The 21274-nt window shown below is 42.2% G+C and overlaps 1 protein-coding gene across 1 annotated transcript in view; it reads left to right on the forward strand.

Moving 5' to 3' along the window:
- The window catches only part of LOC129859507 (transmembrane protein 150A-like), a 99074-nt gene that overhangs the window by 42653 nt on the left and 35147 nt on the right, over positions 1-21274 (forward strand). The window contains exon 5 of the mRNA XM_055929374.1: positions 7858-7925. Coding sequence (XP_055785349.1) covers positions 7858-7925 — 68 coding nt within the window. The remainder of the gene's footprint in view (positions 1-7857; positions 7926-21274) is intronic.

Genomic DNA, 21274 nt, shown 5'->3' on the forward strand with positions numbered 1-21274 from the left:
GTGTGTGTGTGTGTGTGTGTGTGTGTGTGTGTGTGTGTGTGTGTGTGTGTGCCTATCTGTGTGTAATTCCTGTTTCTGAAAATAACTGACGGCTGAGATTTCCTGCCTTCCTCCATGGAAGGAGGAAAAGGTGGGAAGGCACAGGTCTGCACATGCCTGATATGCACACACACACACACACACACACACACACACACACACACACACACACACACACACACACACACACACACACACACACACACACACACACACACACACACACACACACACACACACACACACACACACAATCATCATGTATGTTGCTGCTCCTCTGTTTATCATATATCCTGATGCCTAGTCACCCTATCCATATACAAATCTACGTCTATCACTCCAGTATCCCTGCATATTTTAAACATGGTATTGGAACTGACACTGTATATAGCTTCTTACTATGTTGTTTTTCTTCTTTTTATTTGTGTGTTTTTGTTCTAAGGTATGTTTTTTTTTGTGCTACATTGATATTGATTACTGCATTGTTGGGTTTGGAGCTTGCAAGAAAGGCATTTCACTGTATTTGTGCACGTGGCATTAAAACTTGAAACACACACACAGTCAATTCCCCAGAAAAGAGGAGTTTGTTTTCAGATGGGGGGAGTGAGAGAATAAAGAGACTTGTGCTTTCTTTAGCCTCTCCCGTTCCCAGAGCTTTGAACATCAAAGGACCATTAGGGAATGTAAATATATGGTTTCTATGAAAGACTTGGGGAATGTAAATATATGGTATTGAAAAAGCTTACAGGATATCCTGCCTCTAGAAGTTGCAATTACTCTTGAATGGTTTTCCAATCTGGCTATGAATGAGAGAAAGGGTTGAGTGTGTGCTTGCTTTTTAGTGTCTGTCTGTATGTGTTTGTTTGTGTGTGTGTGCTTTTTAGTGTCTGTCTTCGAGTGTTTGTGTGCATGCTTTTTAGTGTGTGTGTGTGTGTGACAGAGTGGCGAGATCTAGTCAGCTGAGAGGGATTGGTGTTAACAGGAGACAGGACCAGGCAGACAGGCCACACTCACGCACGTACACAGGAACACACACACACACACACACACACACACACACACACACACACACACACGCGCACACAAAAACACTCGAAAGCAGTCAGGCAGGAGGGCGGTATTATGGCTGATTGCCTCCCCCCTATAATGGCTGGTTCCTTCACTTAATTTTCCTAGAACACAGGCTAGAAGAGTAGGTGAAAGGTCAAATGCTATTGCATGGCAGAGGAGATCACTCAGGCCTTTTCTCAATTGGATTTCCTCGATACTTGTGTCCTTTTCTTTGTCCTCACCTCCTTTTTGAAAAACTTTAAACGTAATCAAGGAGAGGAGGAGAGGAAACGTGGAAACAAATGCACTTGTATAAAAGACTCCTTCTCTGCTAGCGTGTCATCAGGCAAATTATGTTTACATAGATGGAATTCCAAAATACATGTTTATTTTAAATTTTTATTTATTTCATCTTTATTTAACCAGGTAGGCTAGTTGAGAACAAGTTCTCATTTGCAACTGCGACCTGGCCAAGATAAAGCAAAGCAGTTCGACACATACAACAACACAGAGTTACACATGGAATAAACAAACATACAATCAATAATACAATAGAAGAATCTATATACAGTGTGTGCAAATGAGGTAGGATAAGAGAGGTAAGGCAATAAATAGGCCATGGTAGCAAAGTAATTACAATATAACAATTAAACAATGGTAGGATGTGCAGAGGATGAATGTGCAAGTTGAGATACTGGGGTGCAAAGGAGCAAGATAAATAAATAAATACAGTATGGGGATGAGGTAGATTGGATGGACTATTTACAGGTGAGCTATGTACAGGTGAGCTATGTACAGGTGCAGTGATCTGTGAGCTGCTCTAACAGCTGGTGCTTAAAGCTAGTAAGGGAGGTAAGAGTCTCCAGCTTCAGTGATTTTTGCAGTTCGTTTCAGTCATTGCAGCAGAGAACTGGAAGGAGAGGGGGCCAAGGGAAGAATTGGCTTTGGGGTGACCAGTGAGATATACCTGCTGGAGAGCGTGCTACGGGTGGGTGCTGAAATGGTGACCAGTGAGCTGAGATAAGGCGGGGCTTTACCTAGCAGAGACTTGTAGATGACTTGGAGCCATTGGAGCCAGTGGGTTTGGTGACGAGTATGAAGCGAGGGCCAGCCAACGAGAGGATACCGGTCACAGTGGTGGAAAGTATATTGGTCTTTGGTGACAAAATGGATGGCACTGTGATAGACTGCATCCAATTTGCTGAGTAGAGTATTGGAAACTATTTTATAAATGACATCACCGAAGTCGAGGATCGGTAGGGGGGTCAGTTTTACGAGGGTATGTTTGGCAGCATGAGTGAAGGATGCTTTGTTGCGAAATAGGAAGCCGATTCTAGATTTAATTTTGGATTGGGGATGTTTAATGTGAGTCTGGAAGGAGAGTTTACAGCCTAACCAGACACCTAGGTATTTGTAGTTGTCCACATATTCTAAGTCAGAACTGTCCAGAGTAGTGATGCTGGATGGGCGGGCAGGTGCGGGCAGCGATCGGTTGAAGAGTATGCATTTAGTTTTACTTGTATTTAAGAGCAGTTGGAGGCCACGGAAGGAGAGTTGTATGGCATTGAATCTCATCTGGAGGTTAGTTAACACAGTGTCCAACAAAGGGCCAGAGGTATACAGAATGATGTCGTCTGCGTAGAGGTGGATCAAAGAATCACCAGCAGCGAGAGCGACATCATTGATGTATACAGAGAAGAGAGTCGGGCCGAGAATTGAACCCTGTGGCACCCCCATAGAGACTGCCAGAGGTCCCGACAACAGGCGCTCCGATTTGACATACTGAACTCTATCGGAGAAGTAGTTGGAGAACCAAGCGAGGCAGTCATGTGAGAAACCAAGGCTGTTGAGTCTGCCAATAAGAATGTTGTGATTGACAGAGTCAAAAGCCTTAGCCAGGTCGATGAATACGGCTGCACAGTGTTGTCTCTTATCGATGGCGGTTATGATATCGTTTAGGACCTTGAGCGTGGCTGAGGTGCACCCTTGACCAGCTCTGAAACCAGATTGTATAGCAGAGAAGGTACAGTGAGATTCGAAATGGTCGGTAATCTGTTTGTTAACTTGGCTTTCAAAGACCTTAGAAAGGTAGGGTAGGATAGATATACAGTGGGCTCCAAAATTACTGGCACCCCTGACTGGCAATGCACAAATGCCTAAACAAATATAAACAATATAATTTTTGAGAAACTCAAAATACCAACATGTGAGAAATACTGTTCTATATTAATGTTTCAATGGAACCAACCAAAATAATTTATTGATTTAAATAAAAATCAATGTCCTCCAAATCAGGGTTTCACAATGAATGGCACCCTTAAAGATTATTGTAAATAACATCTACCAAAATTAAACCACAAATTAAATTCCAATTATTTAGTCTTAAGGAACTATATTGTGCCATTACATCACTTCCTGTTTCACTAGGGTATAAAAATGAGGTAACACACATGCAATATCCCGCTGTCATCCAACACCATGAAGAAAACAAAAGAACTAGCAGTTCAAAAGAGACAGATGGTCATAGACCTTCATAAATCTGGTAATGGCTTACAAGAAGATCCACAAACGATTGAATATACCACTGAGCACTGTCAGGGCAATTATTAGAAATTTCAAAAGATATCACTGTGAAAGAATTGCAGCCCTTGGTGGCGTCTTGGGGCCACCAGGTTTCAAAAAGCACCATCAGACGCCACCTTCACATCCACAGGCTCTTTGGAAGGGTTGCCAGAAGAAAGACCTTTCTGACCACAAGACACAGACGCAAGCGCTTGGAGTTTCCCAAACGTCATTTAAATTATGACTGGAAGAAGGTGCTCTGGTCAGATGAGACCAAAATTGAACGTTTTGGTCAGATACAGCATCGGCATGTTTGGCGTCGAAACAGAGATGCATACAAGGAGAGGCACATCTCATACCCAGTGATTGTCACGTCCTGACCATAGTTCTTATGTGTTTTGCTTGTTTTAGTGTTGGTCAGGACGTGAGCTGGGTGGGCATTCTATGTTGTGTGTCTAGTTTGTCTGTTTCTGTGTTCGGCCTAATATGGTTCTCAATCAGAGGCAGCTGTCAATCGTTGTCCCTGATTGAGAATCATATATAGGTGGCTTGTTTTGTGTTGGGGATTTGTGGGTGGTTGTTTCCTGTGTCAGTGTTTGTGCCACACGGGACTGTGGCGGTTAGTTCGTTTGTTATTTTGTATTGTGTATTGTTTTCGTGTATATTATATCATGGAAACTTACCACGCTGTACATTGGTCCTCCGATCCTTCTCGCCTCTCCTCGTCCGAGTAGGAGGAAGAGCTAGACTGCCGTTACAGTGATGTTTTGGGGCTGTTTTAATTCCAGAGGTCCAGGGGCACTGGTTAAGATTGATGGCATAATGAATTCTACCAAGTATCAGGCAATTTTGGCGGACAATCTGGTTGCCTCAGCCAGAAGACTAGGACTTGGCAGTAGGTGGACTTTCCAACAAGACAATGACCCGAAACATACCTCAAGATCCACACAGAAATGGTTCTGTGACAACAAAATCAATGTTCTGCCATGGCCATCTCAGTCGCCGGACTTCAATCCAATCAAAAACCTGTGGGCTGAGTGAAAGAGGGCAGTTGATAAGCGCAAACCCAAGAATGTGAAGGATCTTGAAAGAATCTGCATAGAGGAATGGTCCAAAATCCTTCCAAATGTGTTCCTTAACCTTGTCAAACATTACAAGAAAAGACTCCATGCTGTTATCCTTGCCAGAGGTGGTTGCACTAAGTACTAAATGAGGCGTGCCAATAATTATGAAACCTTGATTTTGGTTAAATTTATTTTGTATTAAATAATTGAATGATTGTGGTTGGTTCCATTGAAACATTAATAAAGTACAGTATTTCTCACATGTTGGTATTTTGAGTTTATCTCTATAATTATATTGTTTATATTTTTTAAAGTATTGTTTGTGCATTGCCAGTCAGGGGTGCCAGTAATTTTGGAGCCCACTGTAGGTAGCTTTTCAAACTGCCTGTGTATATTGGTTCCTAACTTCCCTGAAAAGTTGCATATCGTGGGGGTTATTCGATGCTAATGCAGTAGGATGTTTTTGTGCTGGTCAAGGGCAGACAGGTCTGGAGTGAACCAAGGGCTATATCTATTCTTGGTTCTACATTTTTTGAATGGAACATGCTTATTTAAGATGGTGAGGAAGGCACTTTTAAAGAATAACCAGGCATCCTCTACTGACGGGATGAGGTCAATGTCATTACAGGATACCCCGGCCAGGTCGATTAGAAAGGGCTGTTTTAGGGAGTGTTTTAGGGAGCGTTTGACAGTGCAGGCAATGAGGCAGTAATTGCTGAGATCTTGGTTGAAAACAGCAGAGGTGTATTTGGAGGGCGAGTTAGTTAGGATGATATCTATGAGGGTGCCCGTGTTTACGGATTTGGGGTTGTACCTGATAGGTTCATAGATAATTTGTGTGAGATTGAGATTGGTCCCGTGTGGCTGAGTTGGTAGAGCATGGCAACGCCAGGGTTGTGGGTTCATTCCCCACGGGGGGACCAGGATGAATATGTATGGACTTTCCAATTTGTAAGTCGCTCTGGATAAGAGCGTCTGCTAAATGACGTAAATGTAACGTAAATGATTGAGGGCGTCAAGCTTAGATTGTAGGATGGCCAGGGTGTTAAGCATGTTCCAGTTTAGGTCACCTAGCAGCACGAGCTCAGAAGATAGATGGGGGGCAATCAATTCACATATGGTGTCGAGGGCACAGCTGGGGGCAGAAGGTGGTCTATAGCAACGGTGAGAGACTTGTTTCTGGAAAGGTGAATCTTTTGAAGTAGAAGCTCAAATTGTTTTGGTACAGACCTGGATAGTAAGATTGAACTCTGCAGGCTATCTCTGCAGTTCTATCTAGTCTGAAAATGTTATAGTTAAGGATGGAAATTTCAGGGTTTTTGGTGGTTTTCCTAAGCCAGGATTCAGACACGGCTAAGACATCCGGGTTGGCAGAGTGTGCTAAAGCAGTGAATAAAGCAAACTTAGGGAGTAGGCTTCTAATGTTAACATGCATGAAACCAAGGCTTTTATGGTTACAGAAGTCAACAAATGAGAGCACTTGGGGAGTAGGAGTGGAGCTAGGCACTGCAGGTCCTGGATTAACCTCTACATCACCAGAGGAACAGAGGAGATGTAGGATAAGGGTACGGCTAAAGGCTATAAGAACTGGCCGTCTAGCACGTTCGGAACAGAGAGTAAAGGGAGCAGGTTTCTGGGCACTATAGCATAGATTCAAGGCATAATGTACAGACAAAGGTATGGTAGGAAGAGAGTACATTGGAAGTAAACCTAGGCATATTGAGTAATGAAGAGAGAGATCTAGTCTCTAGAGACGTTTAAATCAGGTGATGTCATCGCATATGTGGGAGGTGGAACAACATGGTTGGTTAAAGCATATTGAGCAGGGCTAGAGGCTCTACAGTAAAATAAGACAGTAATCACTAACCAGGACAGTAATGAACAAGGCATATTGATATTAGGGAGAGGCATGCATAGCAAAGGGATCGAATCGGTCCAGTGAGTGGTTGGACTGGCTGGGGACACGGCGATTCAGACAGATAGCAAGCTCGGGCTAGCAAGCTAGCATAAGGGCCTTAGAGGGACGTCGCGATGTGGGAAAGTCTGTTTTTGCCTCCTTGCGTTGTGACGTCGATAGACCAGTTGTGGAATTAGTAGGGTTCCAAGTAGCAGAGGGGTCCAAGTCCAATTGGCAAAATGGGTATAGTGGTCCAAGAAACTGGCCGGTCGATCAGCTAACAGTCCAATATGCTCTAGATAGCTAGCAGGCCGCGGTTAGCAGAATGGGCCTTCAGGGGACGTCGTACCTGAGGGACCTGTTGGGAACCTCGGGCAGATTATGTCGGGATTCCAGTCGTGAAGGATCGGCGGGGTTCCGTGCCCCGTATCGGCAGTAGAAGGGGTCCGGATATTGTAGCCGAGGAGTGAGCTTCAGGAGTGGCCCAGGGTGGGTCTAGCATGGGCTTGCTCCTGGCTAGTTGGTGCTTGCTCCGGGACGGAAACGTTAGCCAGGAGTAGGTTAGCTAGCTGCCATGATCCAGATGAATGGGTTCAGAGTTTGCGGTAGGAATCCGGGGATATGGAGAGAAAAATAGGTTCGGTATGCTCTGGCTTGAAACGCGTTGTACAAACTGGGGGGAACTCAGATCACCACCACATTGAGTGAGGCGGGTTGCAGGAGAGTATTTTGAAGTTGAGGTTTAGGAAAAATATGAAAAGAATGCGAAGAAAAAGATATAAAAGATATATACATGGGACGAGACAAGACAAAGACGTCTGACTGCTACGCCATCTTGTGTAAAGTGGTCAAAAGAAATGTAACTAGTTATGCTAGACATTTTATAGACAAATTGACAAGTATCGTATCATTTTTCAATGTCTGTGCATGCTTTTCTCCTCCGAGGAAACCACAGTTGTTTCAAAGGATTTCTAAACTCTTCTGTGGTAGGATACACCTTAGAATCCTGAGGAGGCAATCGAGGAGAGGAGCAAACTCCTTTGGTCACCTATTAACAAATTTACACCCTCCTACATATAGCGACCACTTATCGGAGGAAAGGAGAACAGAGGAGTCGAGGAGAGGACAGACTTTTATCCAACTGAGAAAGTGCAGATTAGACATACACGCAGAGAGACACTCTTTGTCTGTTGACGGTTGGCCGTGATCTGATTTGTCTTTTGGTTGTTCTACTGTCTTCTACAGTAAATGTGGAACTCTTCCTCCAGAAAGCTGCTTCTTCAGCCTCATCTGCAGCACTGGATCCTTCATGGGTGAGTCTATACTCTTCACTCACATACACTCATACATCATATGCACGTGTCGTTCCCTGTGTGTGTTGGAGTTTGAGTAACAGCTCCAGTCAATGATTCCCAGCTGTGGCTGAGCCCACCCCATGGATACACAGCGCTGGGCATGCCTGTGTGTGTGTGCGGGTGTGTATGTTATCCACTATGTCTGGGTGGGCCGGGCGGGCAGCAGGACACATGCCAAGCATAAGAGAGCTATCCCAGCTCTGCATGGGGTGTGTGTGTGTATGCCCGCGAATGTCTATGGCTGTTTGTGTGTGTGTTCATAGTTATACAACGGGTGGGTCTAATCCTGAATGCTGATTGGTTAAAAGCACATTCCAGCCGGTGTCTTTTCCACAAGTTACCACCGGCTAAATCTATGACGTTAAAATGCCTATTTACTCTGTTCCATCTGACTGCGCAATCCACTGTCTTATCAGCCCAGGCAGGGAACGTTATGAATTTGATCTCCACTATAAAAAGCATTTAGACATTATCTCACATTTCTTTTAGACTAACATTTCGTTTTCAACAGCGGAGATTTGTATAATCCTCGCTGTCTGTCTCTCTGACTTGTTTCAATATTCAAATTCGATCTCCAACTATTCCATAGTAATGAACGTGTAGGTCGAAATCATGAATCAGCTGGCATCCTTTTATTGGTATATACAAAGAAATGTCAGTGGAAAAATAGTGAAATGAAATGAAGTGCAGCTAGTTTCCAGCTTCAGTTTGAAGTGATTGTGTTATCTGTGTTGTTGGCTAGCTCCTCTGAACAACAGTGTCCTGATGAGAGAGCACATTTTCTTTGCCAGGCGAAATTGTGCTTCATTAGCTCAATTTTATTAAGTATCTAAATAAATGTCACTACAAAACAACTTAAACAAATGCAGCTACTGTTGTTATTCTGTCTGCACTGTTTGACGTGACTGTAAATTCGCCGTAGTTGGCTAGCTGGCAAGCAAGGGATAAGACCGCTGACAGCCAGTATGGCAATGGGACATTTAGAACGAGCACTGGGTCGCGTCCATTGATACAGAACAAATAGACTGAATGACTGGGTTGTGTCTCTGGCAACCGAACCAATAGAATGAACGACCAGACGGCTTGGGTAGCAACTCTGGATTTGTTTCGGGACTATATCTTGTGGAAGGATGAAATAGTATGAATAAATTCATATCAATAACGTTTTTTTACGAAAATCTGTCAATCATTATTTAAGTATGTTGGTAACCCGTTGTATAAAAGTGATAATGTCCTCGAAGCCGGTGTTTGGAGGATATATTGGCACGGTTTGGTGGGCATCGACTTCATCTCGGGCCTAACAACACCTGTGCCAATCTCCTCCAAACACCGGCTTCTTGGGCATTATCACTTAATTGTGTGTGTGTGTTTCCGTGTCCCTACCCTACTATCACGGGAGAGGAGAACTGATGAGCACTGCTATTTAAGGTCTGCTGGCTGGCTGTAGCAGCTTTAACATTACATCTTTGAGTGCAGGTCTGTGACCCAAATGACAACCTATTCCCTACATAGTGCACTACATTTGACTAGGGCCCATAGGGCTCTGGTCAAAAGTAGTACACTAATACTATATAGGGAATAGCCATTTGGGATGTAGCCCAGGACATTTCTCATTCCCGGAACCTCGATAAGAGCTCTCCTTGACTTAACTTCACTCTGACCTCACAGATAGCCAATCACGCCATATTGGATAGAAAACAGGGAGAGGGAGCTTTAGATGGTCGGTATAAATTGAAGAAACATTGCTTTTGTTTAGATAAAAGCATCTGGGAAATGCTTCTTTAGAGTATATAGAAGCAGATGCCTTAGCTCATTAGTTTATGGTTCTGGTGAAATTTGAGAAACACTTTTGGCATGTCATCTTCAGGGTTACTACAATCTGACCAGCACTGCAATGGTCATCATGTTATGTTAATGACCACTCTGAGTTTCTGTATGGCCTTGAGTTCTGCTAGGGAGACACACATTTGTGGGTGTGTGTGTATATGTGGTGGGGGGGGGGGCGAACAGCTGCCAGCTCTCTTTCCATAGCAGTCCAGTGTGAACTACCTGACACCCAGCAGTGAAAGTCTCTGTGTTGGTCTGGAGCTCTTACTCAACCACGACCCCTGAGCTAGGGTCGTGCTCTGTCAGAGCTCTACACTCTCTGTGTGTGTGTCTGTGTGCACATGTGTATGTGGGCATTCGCCTGGACATTTTGAAACAACGTTGAGTATAGATGACTTAGCTTAGCGTAGCCTTTTTAAGCCTTTTAACAGTTAACAGGTAACAGTTAACATATTCTTCTTAACATTCTTAAAGTCATCAGTTACATAATCCAGCCATCAAACGGTCCCTCACACACACACACACACACACACACACACACACACACACACACACACACACACACACACACACACACACACACACACACACACACACACACACACACACACACACACACACACACACACACACACACACACACACACACACACACACACACACACACACACACACACACACACACTCCACTGGGTCCCTGAGGTCTGGCTGAAACAATAGGATGTTATTATAGTTGGCTAGTGGTGAGCTGAAGACGTGTAGGACTGTGCATAGAACAAGGGCTCAGGGATGGATCACACCCTCTGGTTCAGTCAGTAAACTGACTCCGCAGCAGTCACTATCAGAGTCATACCATACTCTGGTCCATAGGAGTCTGTCTCACACCTCAGGGCCTTGAGTTAGGCTACACACAGTTCTGCTGTTTTTCTGTTCTCCCTGAACCTTAGATCTTATTTATACACCAATGTTACTGATTGAGGATTTTTTGGGACGAAATCAGTGGCTGGTTAAAAGTTCAGGATGAAAACCAGCATGCACTGTGACCCTTGAGGATTGGAGATATCTGATGTAGGAACTAGGGATAAAGGGCAAGAGGGTGACATTGATAAATGGAGCTTAAATGTATAATATGTCACTTTTGTGGCTGCTCCAACCAAATTCACATAGAAATGTGTAATTCTCATTGAAAGCAAGTCTAACTTTTTAGGGATAGAGGGCAGCATTTTCACTTTGGATGAATCGTGTGCCCATAGTGAACTGCCTCCTACTCTGTCCCAGATGCTAATATATGCATATTATTATTACTATTGGATAGAAAACACTCCGAAGTTTCTAAAACTGTTTGAATTATGTCTGTGAGTATAACAGAACTCATATGGCAGGCAAACTTCCAAACAGGAAGTGGAAATTCTGGGGCTGGTTGATGTTAAACTCATCGTCTATTCACATCCCAGTAAGATATGGATCTTACGCCTTCCACTAGATGTCAACAGTCTAGTGGAACGTGGAATGAAGCCTCTAGTGTGATGTGGGGCCGGATGGCAGCTATTTGAGTCAGTGGTCTGGCAGAATGCTAGTTCCTGGTCATGCGCACTTGTCATGATATGGCCATGCGTTCCATTACTCTGTAGACAAAAACGAATGCTCCGGTTGGAACGTTATTGGATATATATGATAACAACATCCTGAAGATTGATTCTCTACTTAATTTGACCAGTTTATTCGACCTGGAATATAACTTTTTGAAGTTTTCGTCTGAGTTCGCCTGGACCGGCGCCAGCGTTTGGACATGTGAACTAAACGTGCTAGCAAAAGTAGCTAATTGGACACTAGTAATGGACATTATCGAACAAAACAACGATTTATTGTGGAACTAGGATTCCTGGCACTGCATTCTAATGAAAGATCATCAAAGGTAAGGGAATATTTATGATGTAATTTAGTATTTCTGTTGACTCCAACATGGCGGAGAAATGTTGTGTATTTCTGAGCACCGTCTCAGATTATTGCATGGTATGCTTTTTCCGTAAAGTTTTTAAAAAATCTGACAAGAACAAGTGTATCTTTAATTATATGTAAAACATGTATCTTTCATCAGTTTATGATGAGTATTTCTGTTATTTGACGTGGCTCTCTGTAATTACTCCGGATATTTTGGAGGCATTTCTGAACATGGCGCCAATGTAAACCGAGATTTGTGGATATAAATATGCACATTATCGAACAAAACATAAATGTATTGTGTAACATGATGTCCTATGAGTGTCATCTGATGAAGATTATCAAAGGTTAGTGATTAATTTTATCTATATTTCTGCTTTTGTGACTCTATCTTTGGCTGGGAAAAATGGCTGTGTGTTTTTTGGATTTGGTGGTGATCTAACATAAATATATGTTGTGTTTTCTCTGTAAAACATTTAAAAAATCAGATACAATGGGTAGATTAACAAGATGTTTCTCTTTCATTTGCTGTATTGGACTTATTAATGTGTGAAAGTTACATATTTCCCAAAAATATTTTTGAATTTCGCGCCCTGCCTTTTCAGCGGAATGTTGTGGGTGTTCCGCTAGCGGAACCCCTGGGCTAGAAAGGCTAAGAAGCGGTAGATCTGTCCTATGTGCGCTATGCTTCCCGTTCTTAAGTTTAGTTTTTGTGTCATTTACTTTCGGTTTTGTACACCAGCCTCAAACAGCTGAAAATATAAGATTTTTGGTTATTGGAAAAGATATTTGTGACCCACCACCTATGCAGCATAATAGAAAATTGTATATCGTACACTGAATGTTTTGGTGCACCTACTGGAGAGCTCTTCTTTGTCTAAACCCATTCAGCATTGTTCACACCCTCTTAATTAAGCCTTACACGGAACATAAACCGGCTGCGCGCGTGCACCATCGTGCACTATCATGCATAAATGTATTTTGTCCCCCTACACCAAACGCGATCACGACACGCAGGTTATAATATCAAAACAAACTCTGAACCAATGACATTAATTTGGGGACAGGTCGAAAAGCATTAAACATGTATGGCAATTTAGCTAGTTAGCTTGCACTTGCTAGCTAATTTGTCCCATTTAGCTAGCTTGCTGTTGCTAGCTAATTTGTCCTGGGATATAAACATTGAGTTGTTATTTTACCTGAAATGCACAAGGTACTCTACTCCAACAATTAATCCACACATAAAATGGTCAACCGAATCGTTTCTAGTCCACATTTCCTCCTTCCAGGCTTTTTCATCTTTGAACGTATATGGTGATCTCATCTACACTTTCATAGTATTACCACGACAACCGGCAAAACAGTTTCTTTCAATCACCCACGTGGGTAAAACCATTGAGGAGATGGCACGTGGGTACCTGCTTCTATAAACCAATGAGGAGATGGGAGAGGCAGGACTTGCAGCGCGATCTGCGTCAGAAATAGGAATGACTTCTATTTTAGCCCTTGGTAACGCAGACGCTGGTTGGCGCGCGTGAGCAGTGTGGGTGCAATAATTGAATAACATGGATTTCTAAATATATTTTGCAATGCTTGCACACGCGAATTGTCCCGGCTGGTCAGCATGTTAGCCCCATTCATCTCTTTAAGGATTCACATGTGAGGGTATGTGCTAAACAGAGTGAATACATTAATGTAGTAAACAACCTAAGATTTCAAGACTAAAGTAGTGAAAGTTGTAGCAAAATGTAGTAGTAAAAATACACTGTGTCTAGTCCTTGGCCTATATCCTTAATCTGACTTTGGTGCAGGTCATGTTGTTCTTCACATTACCGTCTTTGGTAAACATACACCATATCAAATTGAATCAAAGTTTATTTGTCACATGCACAACATGCAAAAGGTGTAAACGGTACATTGAAATGGTTACTTGCATAGTGGAGTCTTTTGTTTAGACATGTTTAGCTTCATTGTTTAGCTAGTAAGCTAGCTAAATAATTAATCTTAATCCCAATGTATGATATCATGCACCATGCATGAATCTGCAGGTAGCTAAAGCTAACCAACGAGGTTCAATGTTAGCTAGCTAGTTAACATTAGGCTATAATTACCAATGCAAATGTTTTTTTAGATATGAATAATATTACGACACAGATCATACACGTAACGTTATCTAGTGAGCTAGCCAGCTAACAGTAAGCTTTAACTTGCAATGAAAATGACTTTCAGACAAAATTTAAAATGTATAATATCTGAAAATTTTGCTACTCTTACCTGTATACATGGATGAACGCTTCTCCCTCTGTCTTGGATGCCATGGTTATCTTTAGTTTGAAGATGTAATCCAGAGTGTTTTCTCCATCTCCTTGGCTATCATACATGAATTCCACTGATTTCAAAACTCGGTCCTCCAGAAAGTGGAGAGCAACACTTATGCAGATCTACAATGCAATATATATATTTTTAAAGCCTCGTTAGACTGGATTAATGACCAGCTCAAATAGACAGAAGCGTGCTATATATGGCAGACCAATCCGAATGAATCTCTCGGCATGTCCAGCATGCCTCATTATCTCATTATCTCAGCCAATTATGGCTAGCGGGAATGGCTAGCGTCTTTTTCTGTGGCTAAATCAACTAGACTTGTAATTTAACAATTTTATTCATATTTACAGATGGCATACAAGTTTGTTATTAAGGCACATGAAAGTTCACACGTTCCAGAAGGCATTTCTGCCCCAAAACTTATTTTGATAAAAAAAAAAGAAGGTTAAGTTCATGGCTCTCCTGCGAAGTAGTGACCCGCGACGGACAGTACACCTAGTTTCCTGAAACAAGTCACATGTTGATAAAAAAAATGAAAAAATATTCAAATGCCACTCCTAAATGACTATTGTAGCTGGAAACGGCAGATTTTATTATGGAATATCTACATAGGCGTACAGAAGCCCATTATCAGCAACCATCACTCCTGTTCCCCAATGGCACGTTGTGTTATCTAATCCAAGTTTATCATTTTAAAAGGCTAATTGATCTTTAGAAAACCATTTTGCAATTATGTTAGCACAGCTGAAAACTGTTGTCCTGATTAAAGAAGTAATACAACTGGTCTTCTTTAGACTAGTTGAGTATCTGGAGCATCAGCATTTGTGGGTTCGGTTACAGGCTCAAATTGGCCTGAAACTAAGAACTTTCTTCTGAAACGTTATTCTTGTTCTGAGAAATGAAGGCTGTTCAATGTGAAAAATTTCCAAGAAACTGAAGATCTGGTACAACACTGTGAACTACTCCTTCACAGAACAATGCAAACTGTATCTCACCAGAATAGAAAGAGGAGTGGGAGGCCCCGGTGCACAACTGAGCAAGAGGACAAGTACATTAGAGTGTCTAGTTTGAGAAACAGACACCTCACAAGTCCTCAACTGGCAGCTTCATTTAATAGTACCCGCAAAACATCAGTCTCAACGTCAACAGTGAAGAGGCGACTCCGGGAAGCTGGCCTTCTAGGCAGAGTTCCTCTGTCCAGTGTCTGTTATTTTGCCCATCTTAATCTTTTATTTTGATTGGCCAGTCTGAGATATGGCTTTTTCTTTGCAACTCTGCCTAGAAGGCCAGCATCCCGGAGTCGCCTCTTCACTGTTGACGTTGAGACTCCCTCTGCAACTGGATCCTAGACTTCTTGACAGGCTTTTCCCTGGTGGTAAGGGTTGGTAACAACACATCCGCCAAGCTGATCCTCAACACGTGGCCCCCTCAGGGGTGCGTGCTCAGTCGCCTTCTGTACTCCCTGTTCACTCATGACTGCACGGCCCGGCCCGGCACAACTCCAACACCATCATTAAGTCTGCTGATGATACAACAGTGATAGGCCTGATCACCGACGATGAGACAGCTTAAATGGAGGAGGTCAGAGACCTGACAATGTGGTACAACCTTTCCCTCAATGTGATCAAGACAAAGGAGATGATTGTGGACTACAGGAAAAGGAGGACTGAGCACGCCCCCATTCTAATTGAAGGGGCTGTAGTGGAGCAGGTTGAGAGCTTCGAGACAGTTGTGAAGAGGGCACGACAAAATCTTTTCCCCCTCAGGAGACTGAAAAGATTTGGCATGGGTCCTCAAATCCTCAAAAGGTTTTACAGCTGCAGCATCGAGAGCATCCTGACGGTTGCATCACTGCCTGGAATGGCAACTGCTCGGCCTCCGACCGCAAGGCACGACAGAGGGTAGTGCGTACGGCCCAGTACATCACCGGGGCCAAGCTTCCTGCAATCCAGGACCTCTATACCAGGCGGTGTCAGAGGAAGGCCCCAAAAATTGTCAAAGACTTTAGCCACCCTAGTCATAGACGGTTCTCTCTGCTACCGTACGGCAAGCGGTACTGGAGCGCCAAGTCTAGGTCCAAGAGGCTTCTAAACAGCTTCTGCCCCTAAGCCATAATACTCCTGAACATCTAATCAAATGGCTATCCAGACTATTTGCACCCCCCCAACGCTGCTGCTACTCTCTTATCATCTATGCATAGCCACTTTAATAACCCTACCTGCATGTACATAATTTCCTCAACTACCTCGACACCAGTGCCCCCGCACATTGACACATTGACCCTGAACCGGTACCCTTGCATATAGCACCGCTCTTGTTATTTACTGCTGCTCTTTAATTATTTGTTTTTCTTATCTCTTACTTTAAAAAAAAGTATTTTCTTAAAACTGCATTGTTGGTTAATGGCTTGTAAGTAAGCATTTCACTGTTGTATTCGGTGCATGTGACAAATACGATTTGATTTGTGTATAGGTTGATGAAGGAAAACATTAATTTAATCATTTTTAGAATAAGGCAGTAACGTAACAAAATTTGGAAAAAGTCAAGGGGTATGAATACTTTCCTGAATGCACTGTATACTTCCTTTTTTTATTTTTTACTGATACCGGGCTACCTTCAGACGAGTCTTGTGAGGCTAGTGGGCATCCTAGAGCAAAACATCAACATTTACGTGTTCGTGGGAGACTCGCTTTTCCATAGAGGGTCAAATTAGTGTTTTGCCCAAACTAACTCAAACTAGGGCTGGTCGATATGGCCTAAAAATCATATCTCAATGTTTTTCAAACTTTTGGGCTATTCACGATATATATCTAGATTTCTCTAAATAAGCTTTGTTGCACAATTTAAGGTCAATACACTGCATGTGAAATTATACCTAGGCTAAATATAAGCCTTCCACAACAATAAGACAAAGTAATAATTTAATTATTTAGTTTAACGCCTTTCTTCCTGGGATGAAGGAGAGGACCAAAATGCAGCGCAGTTAGTGTTCAACATGTTTAATTAAACAATAAACAATGAACATTAACAAATAAACAAACGTGAAAGCCGAGACAGCCCTATCTGGTGCAGAACACAAACACAGAGACAGGGAACAACCACCCACAATCCCCAACACAAAACAAGCCACCTATATATGATTCTCAATCAGGGACAACGATTTACAGCTGTCTCTGATTGAGAACCATATCAGGCTGAACATAGAAACAGACGAACTAGACACACAACATAGAATTCCCACCCAGCTCACGTCCTGACCAACACTAAACAAGCAAAACACATGGTCTGGTCAGGACGTTACATTTAGTCAAAATAGTTTAACCTGCTATTTTGCAAAAATCACTGGTCTGGCTTTCAAGTCTGCCTATGAAAATTATATTTTTGTTACAAATTGTACCAGAACCATGCACAATGCACATTCACTAATAATTAACAACTTCTTATAGCAGGTGTTGTAGAAAATGAACACTAGTCTCATAAACAATCTCTCAAGCACATCTCATAAACAATCTCTCAAGCACAAGCCCACATGCTAGTGAGTAACCAGCTAATCATTATATTTAAAGTCTAGCCAACTTGGATCTATTTGCTTGCGAACAAGGCAGAAAAGTTGAACTTTTATGAATATACCCTCATGTCCGGCTCCAACTGTTTGAACAACATAGCCTGTTCACTTTAAGATATTGAAATAAAGTAGCCTACCTGGTTAAGAACATATTTCTCAGAATGAGAACAAGTTGCCCATTCCTGATATAAATGCCAATTTTTATACTCTTTGCACATTTATGAAACACAGACTAGACAACTAGTAATCCATTTGGGATATTACAACAAAAACGAAAATAGTTACTTTTGTGTCCCTTTGATATTTTAAGTTGAAATTGTTCAACAATATTGTATTTCAAAAGCCTGTTATATTAAATGCTGTGCCTTTTAATATAGACCACATGGAGAATTCAATAAATCAGATTTTTTTATATGAATAAAGACTTCTGCATTTTGACATGTCCCTCTATGCAACCTCTGTGACATCTATGAAGATGTTAACCTACTTAACCCCAACATTTCTCCTAGTTTCACCATCATTGTAAAGTTCTAGTTATGTTGTTGCTTTGACAGTCATTTCTGAAGATGATTATTTATTTCCTGAGATTAGCGATTCACTTACGTCTGTCCCTCATTTTAAAGTCAAGCCTGTTACGTGAACTGAACTCTTGTTTTAATGTGGTGAAACTATTCCTTTTTAAATATTTTTTTTCTAAAGGAACATAGAACATCTAATAGTCAAAGCAGTGTAAAAGCATGTGAGCTGGTCCTACTCTTTTGGCCATTTTCTGGTGTTTTGTGGTGGAAAACTGAGTGGGTCGAGGTTAACACTGTTACCCATAGATAGACAGGCTAGAAATGTTTTAACAATGACAATTTTTTTGTGCCGCTTGCTTTCAACTGTCATTCACTGTTGCAAACAACAAGCTTTCTTGTATGGTGGTTTTAAGATGAGGTCGTCAACCCTGTTACCTTATTTGGCACTACTATAAGCTAGTCTTTTTTATGATGAGAACTTGTTTTTTATGAATTCGAAAATGTGCTCTTTTTGACAGAATGTTCAATTGTTATGAAATGAAACTGTAACGTAGACGCAGGGAGTTAGGAAGCAGGTGCAGTTAGTGAGTTTTATAATAATGAACATGGAACGGTACAAATTCCAAGAGAAATGTCTGACATGGAAACATAAACAATACTACCTGATGACTGATAACAAAAGAGTAAGTAATCATGGGAGTAATGAAGTCCGAGTGTGACTGATGAGATGCAGGTGTGCATAATGATGGTCGTGCAGGTGTGCATAACGATGGGTTGCCAGGACCGGTGGTTAGTAGACCGCCGGAGTGGGGTGCGGGAGTAGACGTGACATGAACGTTTTTTGGGGCCAAGTTACACCTCTCGAAAGGCACCGAATTGGTGGAACGACCCTACTGCAAATAACAAACACGGGTTCTTTCCCGCTTTGAAATCATTGTACACGCGATAGAACAGCAGAATATGAGCTGTTTTGATTTTTTACTACACTGCTCAATGCACCTCAGCTCAGTTTCGACCACAAACAAAGGTGCTGGTGCAGACAGTGGCGCGGATTCCATCTTGAAGTCAGTCTCAAGTTAGGATATGGTACTGCAGAGCAGGTTTCTTCTTGCCTTCTTAATCCTATTGAGCTACAACTACTTAGTTACCCCTTGTATGACATTCTCTACCCTATCCCAAAATGTCAACCGCCTGTCTGCAGGCTACTACACTCCAGTAATATCACCAGTTTTAACAGGGCAGTAAACACACTGGCAGTGTTTCGGTGTAAATGCATTGTTTCCTGCCAGTTACTACTCATAAATACACAGCATGCGGTCAAGCCAAATAACACGTGTTTGTATATGCATTTGACAACCCAGAGAATTTCCTGACCTATTTAACTGAGGTGTGTTGTGACTGATTTAGATATATTTGTGTGTGTGTGTGTGTGTGTGTGTGTGTGTGTGTGTGTGTGTGTGTGTGTGTGTGTGTGTGTGTGTGTGTGTGTGTGTGTGTGTGTGTGTGTGTGTGTGTTAGGGCTGCACGATTTATAGAAAATATCTATAAATATTTAAAAAAAAAAACAATTCTACAATGAGATCATAGGAATTAATGCATACTGTGCTAACTGAATACAAAACCAAATTAAACAAATATTTTCCAACATTGTTTTATTGAACTTTTTAACATAAAAATAATGTCTACCATCTTCTGGCTGTTTAATTTTTTTATTGACTGCCCCTAAAGACATAGTGACATAATTTCAGTTATTTTATTTGACACAAAGTAATAACCAAACTTAGATTTGCTTCAATTAGGGTTAACTCTTCTTGAACTGCACTGTTGGTTAAGGGCTTGTAAGTAAGCATTTCATGGTAAAGTCTAAACTTGTTGTATTCGGCGCATGTGACAAATAAAGTTTGATTTGATATGTTTAAACTGGGGCTGGAAAATACAGCTGTAACAAAGTTGTGAAAAGTTGTGCAAATTATGTAAAATAAATAACATTCAAATTATAAATCACAGCCGCTGACATCGTAGTGCTGCAGAAGAGAGTGGTTTCATCACGGTAGCACAGTCAAATATCGATTTCTAGCCATCAATCTAATATAATTCATAGATTTTAAACAAAAAACTTTGTTTGTCATAGACGGACAAAATTAATATGAGATGAAAGGCAAGTTCCTAACGAGTTCAGGAAGTCCTGTGCACGTTTTTACAGGTACAGGATGGCAACAACAACTGTCCAAGTTACACCAGGAACGCACAATCCCTCCATCAGTGCTCAGACTGTCTGCAATAGGCTGAGAGAAGCTGGACTGAGGGCTTGTAGGCCTGTTGTAAGGCAGGTCCTCACCAGACATCACAGGCAACAACGTCGCCTATGGGCACAAACCCACCGTCGCTGGACCAGACAGGACTGGCAAAAAGTGCTCGTCACTGACGAGTCACGGTTTTGTCTCACCAGGGGTGATGGTCGGATTTGCGTTTATCGTTGAAAGAATGAGCGTTACACCGAGTCCTGTACTCTGGAGCGGGATCGATCTGGAGGTGGACAGTCCGTCATGGTCTGGGGTGTAGTGTGTCACAGCATCATCGGACTGAGCTTGTTGTCATTGCAGGCAATCTCAACGCTGTACGTTACAGGGTTAACATCCGCCTCCCTCATGTGGTACCCTTCCTGCAGGCTCATCCTGACATGACAATGCCACCATCCATACTGCTCGTTCTGTGCGTGATTTTGTGCTTCACCCAGTGCCCTCTTTTATTCCCCAGCTGTAAGAGATGGCACCCACCAACTTCTTGCATTGATTTAGTTAATCACTCTCACTAAAAACTGTAAACATTTTTCTCCACCTTATGGCAAAATGTCACTGTGGCCACTCGTGATGAGTTCAGATCTTTTGTGGCCCCTAAACTGTTGCCACACAGTTGGAAGCACAGAATCGTTTAGAATGTCATTGTATGCTGTAGCGTTAAGATTTCCCGTCACTGGAACTAAGGGGCCTAGCCCGAACCATGAAAAACAGCCCCAGACCTATTATTCCTCCTCCACCTAACTTTACAGTTGGCACTATGCATTCGGGCAAGTAGCGTTCTCCTGGCATCCGCCAAACCCAGATACATCCGTCGGACTGCCAGATGGAGAA

Source organism: Salvelinus fontinalis, chromosome 1, assembly GCF_029448725.1.
Source record: "Salvelinus fontinalis isolate EN_2023a chromosome 1, ASM2944872v1, whole genome shotgun sequence".
NCBI lineage: Eukaryota > Metazoa > Chordata > Actinopteri > Salmoniformes > Salmonidae > Salvelinus > Salvelinus fontinalis.